The sequence below is a fragment of the Penaeus chinensis genome, chromosome 5, assembly GCF_019202785.1.
Source record: "Penaeus chinensis breed Huanghai No. 1 chromosome 5, ASM1920278v2, whole genome shotgun sequence".
Classification (NCBI taxonomy): domain Eukaryota; kingdom Metazoa; phylum Arthropoda; class Malacostraca; order Decapoda; family Penaeidae; genus Penaeus; species Penaeus chinensis.
Window position 1 is genome coordinate 8,893,296 of NC_061823.1, and position 15,000 is coordinate 8,908,295.

General features: G+C 59.7%; 2 protein-coding genes across 2 annotated transcripts; both read right to left on the minus strand.

Annotated features, from left to right (window-relative positions):
- Positions 1–2,692: 2,692 nt before the first annotated feature.
- On the minus strand, positions 2,693–8,313 carry LOC125025446 (trichohyalin-like). The gene is made up of 8 exons (XM_047613458.1): positions 8,083–8,313; positions 6,801–7,871; positions 5,488–5,842; positions 5,344–5,455; positions 4,249–4,529; positions 3,898–4,153; positions 3,154–3,570; positions 2,693–3,026 (listed from the first exon to the last, which is right to left on the minus strand). The coding sequence occupies exons 1-8, from the start codon at positions 8,311–8,313 to the stop codon at positions 2,693–2,695; spliced, it is 3,057 nt and encodes a 1,018-aa protein (XP_047469414.1).
- Positions 8,314–8,682: 369 nt separating this feature from the next.
- Positions 8,683–13,244, minus strand: LOC125025447 (ribosome-binding protein 1-like). The gene is made up of 3 exons (XM_047613459.1): positions 13,168–13,244; positions 9,297–10,914; positions 8,683–8,982 (listed from the first exon to the last, which is right to left on the minus strand). The coding sequence occupies exons 1-3, from the start codon at positions 13,242–13,244 to the stop codon at positions 8,683–8,685; spliced, it is 1,995 nt and encodes a 664-aa protein (XP_047469415.1).
- Positions 13,245–15,000: the final 1,756 nt, after the last annotated feature.

Here is a 15,000-nt window from a genome sequence, read left to right on the forward strand (position 1 = left end):
TTCATCTTCTGCATTATGGGTGTGGCGCCTTCGGGAACCATTCGTCATTTGTCTGTCCTTCCTCCCCCCTCCCCCCTATTCTCCCCACCCTTCCACCCTCCCCTCCATCCTACCCCTAACTCTTTCCTATCCCCCCTTTCCCCTTACTCCATGCCCCACCCCACACACTCCCTCCCTCCCTTCCCCATCCTTCTTCATCTTATCCCACTACACGCCCTCTCCCTTACTCCCTCCCTCCTCCATACCCTACCCCACCACACGCACCCTCCCTCCCTCCTTCCCTCCCTCCCTCCTTCCCTCTTGCCCTTCCTCCCTCCTTCACTCCTTCTTACCTCCCTCCTTCCGTCCTTCCCCCTCCCTCCTTCCCTCCTTCCCTCCTTCCCTCCCCCCTCCCCCCCTTCCTCCCTCCTTCCCTCCCTTTCTTCCTTCCTGCCTCCTCCAGGTTGCGTGCGACTGAAGGGAAATTTGCCTCCTCTAAGGGGATGGATCGTTGTCGACAGGGAGGGCGATTCATCACCTTCGGAAGGAGGAAGAGAGAGGGTACGAAAAGAAGGGGAAGAGGAGAAGGAGGAAGAGAAGAAGGGGAAGAGGAGAGGGAGGAAGAGAAGAGGGGGAAGAGGAGAAGGAGGAAGAGAAGAAGGGGAAGAGGAGAAGGAGGAAGAGAAGAGGGGGAAGAGGAGAAGGAGGAAGAGAAGAAAGGGAAGAGGAGAGGGAGGAAGAGGGGAAAGGGAAGAGGAGAGGGAGAGAGAGAAGGGGAAGAGGAGAAGGAGGAAGAGAAGAAGGGGAAGAGGAGAGGGACGAAGAGAAGGAAGGGAAGAGGAGAGGGAAGAAGAGGAGAAAGGGAAAAGGAGAGGGAAGAAGAGGAGAAAGGGAAGAGGAGAGGGTGAGAGAGAAGGGGAAGAGGTGAGGGAGGAAGAGGAGAAGGAGGAAGAGAAGAAGGGGAAGAGGAGAAGGAGGAAGAGGAGAAGGGGAAGAGGAGAGGGAGGAAGAGAAGAGGGGGAAGAGGAGAAGGAGGAAGAGGAGAGGGAGGAAGAGAAGAAGGGGAAGAGGAGAGGGAGGAAGAGAAGAAGGGGAAGAGGAGAAGGAGGAAGAGAAGAAAGGGAAGAGGAGAGGGAGGAAAAGAAGAAGGGGAAGAGGAGAGGGAGGAAGAGAAGAAAGGGAAGAGGAGAAGGAGGAAGAGAAGAAGGGGAAGAGGAGAAGGAGGAAGAGAAGAAGGGGAAGAGGAGAGGGAGGAAGAGAAGAAGGGGAAGAGGAGAGGGAGGAAGAGAAGAAGGGGAAGAGGAGAGGGAGGAAGAGAAGAAGGGGAAGAGGAGAGGGAGGAAGAGAAGAAGGGGAAGAGGAGAAGGAGGAAGAGAAGAAGGGGAAGAGGAGAGGGAGGAAGAGAAGAGGGGGAAGAGGAGAAGGAGGAAGAGGAGAGGGAGGAAGAGAAGAAAGGGAAGAGGAGAGGGAGGAAGAGAAGAAGGGGAAGAGGAGAGGGAGGAAGAGAAGAAGGGGAAGAGGAGAAGGAGGAAGAGAAGAAGGGGAAGAGGAGAAGGAGGAAGAGAAGAAGGGGAAGAGGAGAAGGGGAAGAGGAGAAGGAGGAAGAGAAGAAAGGGAAGAGGAGAGGGAGGAAGAGAAGAAGGGGAAGAGGAGAAGGAGGAAGAGAAGAAGGGAAGAGGAGAAGGAGGAAGAGAAGAAGGGGAAGAGGAGAGGGAGAAGAGAAGAGGGGAAGAGGAGAAGGAGGAAGAGAAGAAGGGGAAGAGGAGAAGGAGGAAGAGAAGAAGGGGAAGAGGAGAGGGAAGAAGAGAAGAGGGGGAAGAGGAGAAGGAGGAAGAGAAGAAGGGAAGAGGAGAAGGAGGAAGAGAAGAAGGGAAGAGGAGAGATAGGAAGAGAAAGAAGGGGAAGAGGAGAGGGAGAGAAGAGAAGAAGGGAAGAGGAGAGGGAGGAAGAGAAGAAGGGGAAGAGGAGAGGAGGAAGAGAAGAAGGGGAAGAGAGAAGGTGAAGAGTAGAAGGGGACGAAGGAGAAGGAGGAAGAGAAGAAGGGGAAAGGAGAAGGGGAAAGTGAGAGGGAGGAAGAGAAGAAGGGAAGAGAAGGAGGAAGAGAAGAAAGGGAAGAGGAGAGGGAGGAAGAGAAGAAGGGGAAGAGGAGAAGGAGAATGAGAAGAAGGAAGAAGAGAAGGAGGAAGAGAAGAAAGGGGAAAGAGAAGAAGGGGAAGAGGAAGGAGGAAGAGAAGAAGGGGACATAGAGAATGCGGACGTAGAAGACCGGGAAGAGCGAGGGAGGCAAGAGAAAATGGTGAACGAGGAGAGGGAGCAAAGCGAATAAAGGGCCGAGGAGAGGGCGGAAGCGAAGAAGGGCGAGTCGCCTGCTTCCTCTCAGCCGTTGCCGCGTCTCCGTCGGACCCGAAGAAGGGGCAGGCGGAGACGGAGTGACGAGACGACAGTTCCGCGGCGAGGGAGCCTCGCAGCCGGGCGCTGCGCGAGGCTCCGCGCCGCATGTGTCCGCAGCTCCGGCGGCCCCTCGCCGCCGTTGCCTCTCGCCGAGGCGAGACGCTCCGCCTTGCCGCTGGCGCCCGTCGGCCGCTCCGTCCGGGTGCCGCGTCGCGACGGCCGAGCAGCCGCCGGTCCGCGCTCCGTCGGCCCTCTCCGCCCTGGCCCTGCTCTGGGCTGTCCGCTCCTCCGTGTGCTTCTGTCTCAGTAGGCCTCGCCGCCGTTACCTCTTGATCTGTCGCCTCTCCGCCGGGGCCGCTGCGCCGTTCGGCCGCGCCGTCCGGTGTGCCGCTTCTGCTTTCGTCCTGCTCCGCCGGGGCCGCTGCGCCTTCGTCCTCCCTCCTTTGCCGCGGCTCCTTCGTCCTCTTCCGCCTTGTCCGCTGCGCGTCGGCCGCTCCGCCGGTGCCTCGGCGCGGGTCTTCCGCTCCGCCGGCCTCGCCCTTACTGCTCTCCGTGACTGTTCCTCTTCGCGTCTGGCCGCGCCGCGGAGTCCGCTTCGCCGTCTACGCGCCTCCTGTCCTCTCGCCGTCGTCCTCTCCTCCGTGGCCTCGTCGCGGCTTCCCGCGCCGCCCGGTCATCTGCCGGCTTCCGCTACGCGTGTGCCTCTGCTCTTTCTTCCTCACCTCCTTTCCGCTTCCCGTCCTTCCTCTCCTCCCTTTCCTCTCTCCCCCTTTCTGTCCTCACAGCCTTGTACTCGTCAGCTTTCTGCCCTCTCCTCCTAGTTCCTCTCGCCTTCGGCCTCTCCGCCGTTTCCTCCGGCGCTTGCTTCCGCTGCCTCCCTGTCCTCTGCGTCGTGCTTCCGCGCCTCCGTGCCTCTGCTCCTTCTTCCTCTCCTCTCGTTTCCTCTTCGCCTTCTTCCGTTCCTCCGTGTCCTCATCTCGGTCGTCCTCGCCTGCTTTGTCCTCTTCGCCTTCTGCCTCTCCTCCGGTTCCTGCGTCTCTTTCGTCCGCGCCGGCCTTGCCTCCTTCTCCTCGGCCTCCACCTCCTTTCCTCTTCGCCTTGGCCGCGTCGCTTTTCGTCCCTCCCTCCCGTGCCTCGACGCTATTTTTCCGCTCCCTCCTTTCCGCTTCGCTGTCTGTCCTCTCCCCTTTTCCTCGTCTCCTGCTTCCGTCTCCGTGCCGGGTCCGTCGGCGCGTTATCCTCTCCTGCCCTTTCCTCTGTCGGCCTTCTTGCCTCTCCATCCTTTTCCTCTCCTTTCTTCCTGCTTCTCTTCCTTTTCCTCGGCCCGTCGCCTCTCCTCTCTTTCCTCTTCGCCTTGTCGCATCTCCTCCTTGTCCTCGGCTCTGTCTCCGCTCCTCCTTGTCCTCTTCTCTGTGTCTTCCGCGCCTGCCTTTTCCTCTGCCTCGGTCGTGGCCTGTCTCCTCCCTGTGCCGCGGCTCCTTCGTCCTCTCCTCCTTGCCTCTTCTCCGTGCGTCCCTCCGCCTGTGCCTCTTCTGCTGGGCGTGCCGCTCCGCCGGTGCCTCGTCTCGTCTGCCGTCGCCGCTTTGGCCAGCGTCGCTTGTCTGCCGCTCCGCCGTGTGTTCCTCTGCGCGGCGGTCCTCGCCTCGTGTCCTCTTTGTCCAGGCACCGAGTCTCCTGTCGTCCTTCCCTCTACCCGTCCGTCGTCTCTGTCGGCCTCTCCTCCGTTGCCTCTTCTCCTTCTCCCGCTTCTCCTTCTTCCTCTCCTGCCCGTCCGCTTCTCTGTCTGCGCGCCGCCGGTTTCCGCTGCTCCCTCTTCTCGTCCTCCCTTGTCCGCTTCTCGTTCAGTGCCTCGCCGCCTGGTTCACGTCTCTTGCTTACTCGCCTGCGTTTGCCTCGGTCTCCTTCTTCCGTCGTCCGCCGGGCCCTTCTCTGTCTTACTCTCCTCCTTTGCCTCCTCCTTTCTTCCTCGCCGTCGTGATTTCCTCTGCGCCTGACTGAGCCTCTCCGCCTGTTCCTCTTCGCTGTCGTGCCTCTCCTCTTGTTCCGCTTCTCCCTCTGCCGCGCCTCCGGTGCCACTTCTCTTGCGTCCTGCGCCTCCGGTGCCCCTCTGCTGCAGTGTGCTTCCTATCCTCGTGTGCCTCTGCGCCTTCGTCCGTCTCCTCCGGGGCCTCTTCCGTGCTGTCACTCGACCGCCTTTGCCTCTGTCGTCCTTCTTCCGTTCCGCTGGTCCTCTGTCTCTTTCTGTCCTCCTCCTCTGTTTCCTCTGTCTCTTTCTTCCCTCCGTCCTTGCAGCGGCTCCCGGCGGCCCGCCTCCGGTAGCCGTCTGCTCCGGCGTCCTCTGGGGGGGGGTCCTGTTGCCGCTGCTCGTCTTCCTCTCCTCCTGGTCCTCTGCTCGAGTCGTCCTCTCCCGTTTCCTCGTCTCTGTCTTCAGCTCATCCAGTTCCTACTCGCCTGTCTGCCTCGTGCTCCTTCTCCTCTCCCGTCCCTGTGCCTCTTCGCCGTTCTTCCGCGCTCCTTCCGTTTCCGCTTCCTTCTCCTCCGTTTCCTCTTCTTGCTGGCTTGACTCGCCTCCGGTTCCTCTGCGCACTGTTGTCCTCTGCGTCCTTCGCCGCCTCCTCACCGGTCCCTTCTCGTCTTCCTCACCTCGTTTTCCTCTTCGCCTTCTTCCTCGCGCCTTGTTTCGCTCTTCGCCTTTGCTGCCGCGCTTCCTTTTTTCCTCTTCTCCGCGGCCTCTCCCTCGTTGCAGCGTCTCCTTCTTCTTTTTTCCCTTCCTCCGCTTTCCTCGTCTCGTTCGTCCGCGCCGTCCGGTTCCTCGTCTCCTTCTCCACTCCGGCCGTATCCCTTCGCCTTCGTGCCTCCTCCGCCGTTCCGCTGCGCTGCTCCTCGCCTCCGGTGCCGCTTCTCGTGCGTCCGCACCTCCTTTTTCCTCTTCCTCTTTCTTCCCTCTGCCTCCTTTTCCTCTTCCCTTCGTGCCTGCGTCCCCTTATCCTCTTCTCTTTCTTCCTCTTCGCTCCCTGTCCTCTGCGCCGTCGTCCGCGCCTCCTTTGCCGACTCGCCTGCGACCTCTCTCTCCGTGGCCTCTTCTCTTTTTCTTCCACGCCTCCGTGTTATCCTCGCCTGCGGCCTCTCCTCCAGTCCGTCTGTCGCCTTCAGCCCTCGCCTCCTGGTCCTCGGCTCCCTGCTGTCCGCGCCGCCGTTTCCTGTCGTTCTCCATCTTCCTCTCCTCCTTTTCCTCTTCTCCCTCTCCTGCGCCGCCTTGTCCTCGTCTCCGAGCTGTCCTGCCCTCCTTGTCCTCTGCGCTTTCCTTCCTCTCCTTCAGTTGCCTCTTCTCCTGTCTTCCGCGTCCCCTTTGTCCTCGTCTCCTGCTTCCTCTCCGCCGGTTCCTCTTCTCTTTCTTCCTCTCCAGCCTTTTCCTCGTCTCCATCGTCCCCTCCGCCGTTCCTCGTCCTGCGTCCGCTGCCGCCTGGTCCCCCTGCGCCGTGCGGCCTCTCCGTCCGTGTTCCGGCGTCTCTTTGCTTCCTCGCCTCCTATTTCCTCGGCTCCTTCTTTCCTGCTCCTCCCTGTCCGTCTTCTCCTTCTCCGCTCCTCCGTCCTCGTCCTCCTGTCTTCCTTCTCCGCCTTGTCCTCTTTCTCTTCGTCCTCTCCTCCGTGTTCCTGCTTCTCCTTGCTGCCTCTCCGCTGTTGCCTCTTCACGGCGGCCGCTCCGCCGGGCACGCTTCTCTGTCTTCCTCCCGCCTGGCCGCTGCTCGGTCTTGCCTCTCCGCCTGGTCCCGGCTCCTGCATGCCTCTCCTCCTTCGCCCTCCGTCCCTTTTGCCTCTGCGCGTTCGCCGCTCCGCCGATTCCTCGTCTCTCTCTCCTTTGCCTCTTCTCTTTCTTCCTCCCTCCGTATCCGCTTCGCCTGCGGCCGCGCCGTCGCCCGTGTCCGTCATGTGCTCTTTCAGGCTGCTCCTCTTGGGCCGCTGTCGCGTTCGTCCGCGCCGCCTGGCCTCGTCTCCGTCGTCCTCTCCCTCTTGTTCCTCCTTCCTCGTGGTCTTCCGTGGCCTCCGTGTCGCTGTCTCTTTCTTCCGCTCCTCCGTGTCCTCGTGTCGTCCCGTCTGCCCGCCTCCTGGCCTCGCGCGGGTCGTACGTCGCCGCCAGTGGTGCCGCGTCGCCGTCGTCCTCTCCGCCTGTTTCCTCGGCGACCTTTCTGCCTCTCCTCCTGTCCTCTTCCCTTCTTCCTCTCCGCCTTTTCCTCTTCTCTAGTTCATCCTCTCCTCCGGTGCCTCTTCTCCTTCTCCCTCCTCCTTTGCCTCTTCGGTCAAGCCTCTGCCTCCTTGGTCCCCTTCTCCGTCGTGCCTGGCTCCTCTTGTCCGCTACGCTGTCTTCTCTCCTCCCTTCAGCGTCTCCTTTCCCTCCTCCTTTCCTACGGCCTTCTTCCGCTCCTCCTTGCCTGCTTCTCCTTCTGCCTCTCCGTCCTGGTCTCTCTTCTCTTGCTTCCGCTCCGACTTTTCCTCTTCTCCCTGTCTTCCTCCCACTCTTGGTCCGCTCGCGTGTGCGTCCGTCTCCCCCCGGTCCCCGTGCTCCCGTGTTCCGCTCCTCCGTAGGCACTCGTCTCTTGCGGCCGCTCCTCCTTGTCCCTTTCTCCTGCTCCTCTCCGCCGTGTTGCCAGCGGTCGCTGTCTGCGCTCCTGCCCCTTGGCCTCGGCTCTTTGCGTCCGCGCCGAGGGGTCCGTCTGCGCGTGGCGGCCGCGCCGCCTTTCCCTTCTCCTTCGTGCCTCTCCGCCCTGCCGCGTCTCCCTGGTCTGCCGCTCCTCCTTGTGCCGCGCGCTGTGCTGCCCGCTCCTCTTTTTCCGCGCGCCGTCTTCCGCGCCCTCCTTGGCCTCGGCGCTTTCTGCCGCTCCTCCTCGTTTCCGTCTTCCTGTTCTTCCTGCTCTGCCTTTCCTTCGTCTACTGTCTTTCCGCTCCTCCTTTTCCGTGCTTCCCTGCTTCCTCTCCGCCGTTTTCCTCTTCCGTGGTTCTTCCTCTCCTCCCTTGCCGTCTGTCTCTTTCGTGCCCGCCTGCTTGGTGTCCTCTTCTCGTTCGCTATCCCCCTGTCCGGCTCGCGTTCTGCCGTCCGCCCCGGGGGCCCGGTGCGCTTCGTCCTCTCCTCCGTGGGCGTGCGCCGTGCGTAGCGCCGCCGGGCCCTCTGCGCCGTCGTCCGCTACTCCTTCGCCGCCGCCCGTGGCAGCGCGCTGCGGCCGCCCCGCGGTCCGCTGCTCCGGCGACGCGCCTCCCTTGCCCGCGTCTCTTTCTTCCTTCTCCTCGGTTTCCGCTCCGTGCTTCCGCGCCCCGGTGCCGCGGCGCGGCGCCGTCGCCCCTGGGCCGCGTCCTTTCGTTCCTCGCCCCTGTGCCTCTTCACCGTCTGTCCTCGCCTCCTTTCCGCTTCCCGCTTCCGCGGCTCCTAGCTTCCGCTGCCTCCCGTGCCTCGGCTTCGGTGCTACCTCGCCTCCTTTGTCCTCTTCCTCTCCTCCGTTTCCGCGCTCCTTATGCCTGCGCCTCCCGGTCCTCTGTCGCTTCTGCCGCTCCTCTTTTTCCTCTGCTCTGTCTCCTCTCCTCCCTGGTTTCCTGCGTCTCCTTGCTCCTCTCCGCCTTGTCCTCCGTCTCGGTTCATCCTCCTCCCCGGTTCCGCTCTCCTTCTCCTCTCTCCTGTCCCTGCTCCGTCGGCCTGCTCTCCTTCTTCCTCTCCTCCCTTACCTCTGCTCTGTCGTCCTCGCCGCCTGGGCCTGCGGCCTCGTCCGCCTGTGCCGCTGCGCTTGCGGCCTCGCCGCCTGTGTCCCGCTGCTCCGTTAGCTTTCCAGCGCCTCCGGCTTCCGCTCCTGCCCTGCCGCTGTCCTTTCTTCCAAACTCCTCCGTTTGCCTCGGCATCTCCTCCTTGTGCCGTCGTCTCTTGGCTTCCTCTCCTCCGTTGGCCGCTTTCTCCTTCATCCTCTCCGTCCCCTTTCCGCTTCTCTTTCTTCCGCTCCGCCTTTCCGCGTCTGCCTTCTCCGCTCCTCCTGTGCCTCTTCTCCGTCTAGCCCTCGTCCCTTCTTCCTCTCCTCCCTTGCCGTCTTCGCTTGTGCTGTCCGCTCCGCATGGCCCTGCTCCTGCGGCCGCGGTCGCCTGTCTTCCGCTCCGCCGGGTCCTCTTCTCCGGCTTCCTCGCCCTCCCTTTTCTGCGTGCTCTGGTCGCCGCGGTGCTCCGGCTGCCTCTCCGCCCTTGGCCGTCGTGTCCTGTTCGTCCTCTCCGCCATTTCCTCTTCGCCGGCTCCGCTTCTCCTTCTTCCTCGCCTCCGCTTTCCTCTTCTCTTTCTTCCTCTCACCTTTTCCTCTCCAGTCCTCCTCTCCTCGTTTCCTCGAACCCTGCTTCCTCCCCCCTGTTTCCTCTGCGCTGAGCTGCCGCGCCCTCCGTGCGGTCGTCTCTGGCTTCCTGCGCCTCCTTTTCCGCTTCCCCAGGTCGGCCGGTCGCCGGCTGCTCGCCGCCCTTTCCTCTGCTCGTTCTTCCTCTCCTCCGTGTCCTCTTCCTCTCCGCCTTTTGCCGTCGCGCGGTCGCCTCCGCCTCCGTGCCTCGTCGCCTGCGTCCACGCCTCCCATTGCCATCGTCTACTTGCTGCCTCCTCTCCTTTGCGTCTTCTCTTGCGGTCCTCCGCCTCCTTTTTCACGCGGCTCCGTTCTTCCTCTGCTCCTTCGTCCTCGCCCGCGCTCCGGCGCCTGCGCGGGTCGGCCTCGCCGTCCATTCCTCTTCTCCGTCTTCCTCTCGCCTTCGTCCTCTCCTCCGGTCCTCTTCGCTGTCTTCCTCCCCACCTTTGTCTTCTTCCTCTTTGCTTCCTCTCCTCCTTTTCCCTCTTCTCCTGCTTCCGCTTCGCCTTTCTTCCTGCTCCTCCCTGTCCTCGCTCTTTCTTGTCCCGCCCTCCTTTTCCTCGTGCCACTCACTCCTTGTGCCTCGGCTCGTTCTGCTCTCCTCCGTTTCCAGCGTCTCCTGTCCTCTTCGCCGGCGCCTCGCCGCCCGGCGGCCTGCTTCTCGGTCTCCCTCTCCGCTTGTCCGCTGCTCGGTCGTTCCTCTCCTCCTGTGTCCTCTTGTCTCGCCTCCGTCCTCTCGCGGTTGCGGCCGCGCATCCTTGTCTTGCAGTCGCTTCTGCCCTCTTCCCCCTTTCCGCTGCTCTGTAGCGTCCCGCTCCTCCGTTTCCTCTGTCTCCGGTTCCTCTTCCCTTCTGTTCCTCGCCCCCGTGTCCTCTTCTGCTTGCTTCCTCTCCTCCTGGTTTCCTCTTCTCCTTCTTCCTCTCCGCCGCTTTTCCGCGTCTGCTTTCTTCCGTCTCCTCCTGTTCCTCGTCGCCGTTGCCTCGTCGCCTGCTTCCTCTCCGCCCTTTTCCTCTCGCTTCTTCCTCTCCTCTTTGTCCTCTTCGCCTTCTTGCCCTCGCCTCCCTTTCCTTCTCTTGCTGCCGCCTCCGCCGTTTGCCGCTTCGCCTTGCCGCGTGATCCGTGCTTCCTCTCCTCCCTTGTCCGCTTGCGCTGTGTCTGCCTTCTCCCCGAGTCCCGGGCTCCTTTTTCCTCGTGCGCCTTCTCCTCTCCTCCCTTTCCTCTTCTCTTTCTTGCCATCTCCGCCTTTTTCCTCAGTCGCCTTCGGCCTCTCCTCCCTTGCCTACTTGCGCCTGCGTCCGCTCTCCATTCCTCTTCGCCTTCTGTCCTCTCCGCCTTTCCTCTTCGCCTTGCGTCAGCTGCCTGCCCTGTGCCTCTGCGCCGGCCCGCGACCGCCTGGGCCGCTTCTCGTCGGCCTGCGTGCGCCGGCGCCGCGCCGCCCGGGTCCTCGTCGCTTGCTGCCTGTCCGCCTCCGTTTCCGCTTCGCCTTGCTTCCGCGCCGCGTGGGCCGCTTCTCCTGCTTCCTCTCCTCCCTTCCGCTGTCGCGTGTTCTTGCCTCTCCGCCTTGTCCTCCTCTCCTGTTGCCTCTTCGCGCTTATTCCGCGCCTCCCTGCCGCTTCTCTTTGCTTCCTCTCCTGCCTTTCTCCTCCTTCTCCTCGTCCTCTCCTCCCTTTGCCTCTCGCATGTGCGCCGTGCGCCTCCTGAGTCCTGCTGTCTCCTTCTGTGCCGCGCCTCCTTTTCCGTCTTGCGCCTTCTGTCCTCGCCTCCCTTCCTCTTACTCTTTCTTGCCTCTCCGTCCTGTCCGTCTGTCGCCTGCGGCCGCGCCGCGGTTTCCTGCCGTCTCCTGCTTCGCGCCTCCCGGCCGTCGCGCGTGCGTTCCTCTCCTCCCTTGCCCTGCGCCGTGCCGCTGCTCCGGCGTGCCGCTCCTCCCTGGCCTCGTCTCGCGGCGGCCTCGCCTGCCGTGGCCTCGTCGCCTCTGCCCTCTGTCGTCCTGCGGCCGCTCGCCCGTTCCGCGTCTCTGGTCGTCCGCTCCGCCAGATCCTCTTCTCCTCTTCCGCTTCGCCTGCGTCCGACGCCGCCCGTGCCGCGGCGCTGTTCGGTCCTCTCCGCCTGTGCGTGTCTGTCTCTGTCTGCGCAGCAGCCTTGTTCCGCGTTCCGGCGGACCTCGTCGCCGCTTCCTCGCCGCCCATGTCCGCTGAGCGATGCTTGTCCGCGCCTCCGGTTGCCGCGGCCTCGCCGCCGTTCCTCTGTCTCTTGCGTCCTCTCCTCCTTTTCCTCGTTCGGTTCGTCCTACTCCCTCCTTTCCTCTGCGCCTTCTCACCGCGCCGCCTTGCCTCACGGTCCCTTCGTTCCTCGTCCTCCTGTCCTGCTTCTCCTGCTGCCTCTTCTCCTTCGTCCGTCGCCCGCCGTGTCCGCGTCTCTGTCTTAAGCTCCTCTTAGGCCGCCGTCTACGTTCTGCCTCTCCTCTTGGTTACTTTCTTCTCCTTCCTTCCTCTCCTCCCTTTCCTCGTCTCGTTCGGCCTCGCCTCCGGGTCACTCTTCCTCGTTGCGTCCTCGCACTCGTGGGCCTCGTCGCCCTTCTTCCTCGCCCGCCTTGTCCTCTTTCTCTGGTCCTTCCGCTCCTCTTTTTCCGCTTCTCCTTCTTCCGCTCCTCCTTTTTTCCCTCTTCTCTTTTCGTCCTCTCCCTGCCTTTTCCTCGTGTCTCTTTCGTCCTGCTCTCCTCACACCTGCCCTCACTTCGGCTTTTCTTCTTCCCCCCCTCGCTCTCTCATTCTCGTCTCTTATTCCTATGCTCCGCGTTTTTTCCTTTCTTTTGCGCCTCCTGCTTCCTCGCCTCTCCCCTTTGATCCTCTTCGTATTCGATCTTCCTCCTTCGCCTCTTTTCCTCGGTTCTTCCTTCTTCCCTCTCCTCCCTTTCCTCTTCCTCCTTCTTCCTCGCCGCCCTTTCTCTTAGATCTGCTTTCCCATCCTCCTTTTCCGCTTCTCTCCTTCCTCTCCTTCTTTCTCTTCGCTCTGCACTCCTCTCCTTCCCTTGCCTCTTCTGCTTTCATAATCCCTCTCCTCCCTTTTCCCCTTCTCTTTCTTCCTCTCCTCCTGTTCCTCTTCTCCTTCTTCCTCTCCATGCTTGATCCCCATCGTCTCCTTCCTTTTTCCCACTCCTCCTCCTTTCCTCTTCCCTATCCGCGTCTCCTTCTTCCTCCCTCCCTGCCTTCTTCCTCCTTCTGCCTCTCCTCTTTTGTCTCCTACTTGCTCCTTTTCGCTTCTCCTTGCCTCGCGCCGTCTTCCTCGCCTCCCTTTCCCTCCTTCTCGTTCTTCCTCTCCTCCTTTTCCTCTCTACTTCCTTTCCTCTCACTACCTTTGCACTCTTCTCCGTAACTTCCTCTCTTCCCTTTCCTCTTCTACTTTCTTACCCTCTCCTCCTTTTCCCTCTTCGCTTTCTGTCCGCGCCTCCTTGTCCTCTCTCCTTCTTCCTCTCCTCCTTTTCCTCGGCTCCCTTCGTGCCCCTCCTCCTTTCCTTCTTCGCCCTGCTTCCGTCTCCTCCTTTTCCTCGGCGCTTTCGTCCTCTCCTCCCTTTCCTCGTCGCTTTCGTCCTCTCCTCCCTGTCCTCTTGCTTTCTTCCTCCCTCCTGTTCCTCTTATCTTTCTTCCCCGACCTCTGTTTCCTCGTCTCCTTTTCCGTTGTCTTCCTCCCTTACTGCCTCCCTCCCTCTCCTCCCCCTTGTTCGCCTGTCATCTCTCCCTTTTCCGCCGTTCTTTCTTTATCACTCCCTGTTTTCCACCTTTTCTTCTGTGTCGTGTGTTTTTCTTCCTCTCCTCCTATTTTTTTCTCTTCTTCCTTTCTCTCTGCTTTCCTCCTCTTCTTGTCGGCTCCCTCTTTCTTTCCACCGCACTACCTGCCCCCCCTCCCCTTCTGCCGCCTCTTCCCCTGCTTTCCATCTCCCCTCTCTTCCGCTCCCCTAGAACGCCTTCTTTCCCACTTCCCCTCTCCCCTCGCCTGCCCCCTTCTCCGACGGCCTCCCTTCGCTCTCCCCGCCTTCTCCACATTCCCCGCCTACCATTTCAAATATCCGTCGCCCTCGCCTCTATACTTCCGCTTTGCTCGTCTCGTCCCGCCCCTTAAACACCCCCACCCCCCTTGTCCCCTCCCCCACCCTGTCCTCTCCCCGCCCGCTCCTATCTCCCATCCCTTGCCCTCCCCCCCTCCCTCCTGTGTCTTTGACCTTCCCATCCTCGCCCTCTGTCAATCGTGTCTGTCTCTCTACCGCCTTCACTTTCCCTAATCCCCACTCCCTACGCCCGTCCTGGAGCCCTACAACCCTTCATCCACGGTTCTTCCGCGGCCTCGCTTGTCTGCGCCTTTTCTTGCGCCGCCCCACCGCCCAGTTCGGCAGCGGGGGGCGTGGTGTACCACCACCCATGCCTGCATAAGCAACAATCTACACCCCCACCCGATCAGCCGATGCAGCCGTGTCCAGCCCGCTGCAGCTCCCAGCAGCATAAGCTTCCGCGGCCTAGCAGCCGCCATGCCCATAAACTTCGCAAGTAATAATCTCCGGCAAAGCTTCACCAGCCAGCCCGTAGCAATCTGTCCTTAATGACAGGAGCAACACCAGTCCTGACCCCTGGCAGCAGAGGGCCATAAAGAACTATAGAATATGAGTCTTACACTACAAATGTGACTGTCTTAAAATAAGATACTAATATGTATCTTCCCAATTCCGCTGTGCGCTTGTGCCATATTTGAAGACCGATCTTTCTGTCAGCCGTACTGTCCGTCTGCTTGCGTGACTGTTAGTTTCACATTCAGTCTCTGTCTCTCTTCACTCACAAACTCCCATCCACTCTCTTCTCATCACACACACTCTCTCTCATCTAAATCTCAAACAATCTATCTATCTAATCTTATCTATCAATCTATCAATCAATCATATCCATCTTCTCTCTCTCACTCGTCTCTCTCTCTCTTCTCTCTCTCTCTCACTCAATCTCTCACTACTCACTCCTCCTCTCTCATCAATTTTATACTACTAACAATCTCAACTAGACAATCTACCCACACCCCACCCTCTACTCACTCCTCTCACCAACTCTCTCCTTCTCTCACACTCTCTCACTCTCTCACACTCTCTCTCTATCTCTCTCCCACCACCCTCCATCTCCTCTCTCTCTTTCCTTTCCCTCTCTCTCTCTCTCTCTCACACTCTCACTCTCTCTCTCCTCTCTCATCACCTCTCTCTTCACTCACCTTCTCTCTCTCTCTCTCCTCTCTTTCTCTTCTCTCTCTCTCTCTCTCCTCTCTCTCTCTCTCTCTCTCTCTCTCTCTCTCTCTCTCTCTCTCTCTCTCTCTCTCTCTTCTCTCTCTCTCTCTCTCTCTCTCTCTCTCTCCTCTCTCTCTCTCTCTCTCTCTCTCTCTTTCTCATTCTCTCTCTCTCTCTCTCTTTTATTTGTCTATTTATTCTTCCCATTTCCTGTGCGCTTGTGTATAATTTAAAGGTCTTTCTGGCGGCCTGTCTGTCCGTTTGCTTGTGTGTCTGTATGTCTCTCTTTCTGTCTCTGTTTCTTTTTCTTTCTCTCTATCTCCCATTCTCTCTCTCTCTCTCTCTCTCTCTCTCTCTCTCTCTCTCTCTCTCTCTATCTATCTATCTATCTATCTATCTATCTATCTATCTCTCTCTCTCTCTCTCTCTCTCCCCTCTCTCTCTCTCTCTCTCTCTCTCTCTCTCTCTCTCTCTCTCTCTCTCTCTCTCTCTCTCTCTCTCTCTATCTCTCTCTCTCTCTCTCTCTCTCTCTCTCAAATCAAATCTCTCTCTTTTTCTCTCTCTCCCTCTCTCCCTCTCCCTTTCCCTCTCTTTCTCTCTCTCTCTCTCTCTCCTCATAATCCTACTACCTGTGTATTCTCTACGATCATATATGCATGAGAGCTGGATAAGATTATACTTCAGACGGACCGTTTTTCACTTTTATAATGGGATTTGGTCCTTCATAATTGATGGTGAAAATTGTGATATGGCATTAAAGCAAATTTATTTGTGGGGAAGTATTATTGTTAGGAACTAATTACTAAAAAGTGATTAATGGAAATTCACATCGGAATATTTTGATTTTGAAGGAAAAGGGAAGCAGAAGAAAAAGCAGCAGAGGGAGGAAGAAAGGAAAGCGAAGTACGAGAAAAGGGAATACAAAAATGGAGATGAAAAAAATAAAAAAAATGTACAAGAAAAAAAAATAAAGATTTGGTTTCTGAGATTTGCTTAGCATAATTGAAGGTCCAATTTTCTGTC

What these genes read in the sequence shown, in the direction of transcription:
- LOC125025446 (XM_047613458.1), bottom strand. Translation starts at nt 8,313, where the DNA reads ATGAAGGAGAAAGCGGCCAACGGAGGAGAGGAAGCCAAGAGACGACGG. An exon ending in AGAGGCAGAAGGAGAAGCAG is followed by an intron (nt 5,843 to 6,800) that starts GCAAGGAGGAGC and finishes CGCACGGCGCAG; the next exon opens with GGGGACCAGGCGGCAGCGGA. An exon ending in AAGCTGACGAGTACAAGGCT is followed by an intron (nt 3,027 to 3,153) that starts GTGAGGACAGAA and finishes CGGCGCGGGAAG; the next exon opens with CCGCGACGAGGCCACGGAGG.
- LOC125025447 (XM_047613459.1), bottom strand. Translation starts at nt 13,244, where the DNA reads ATGGCGGCTGCTAGGCCGCGGAAGCTTATGCTGCTGGGAGCTGCAGCG. An exon ending in CGGCTGCATCGGCTGATCGG is followed by an intron (nt 10,915 to 13,167) that starts GTGGGGGTGTAG and finishes AGCATCGCTCAG; the next exon opens with CGGACATGGGCGGCGAGGAA. An exon ending in AACGAGCCGAGGCACAAGGA is followed by an intron (nt 8,983 to 9,296) that starts GTGAGTGGCACG and finishes GACGCAAAGGAG; the next exon opens with AGGAGGCAGCAAGTAGACGA.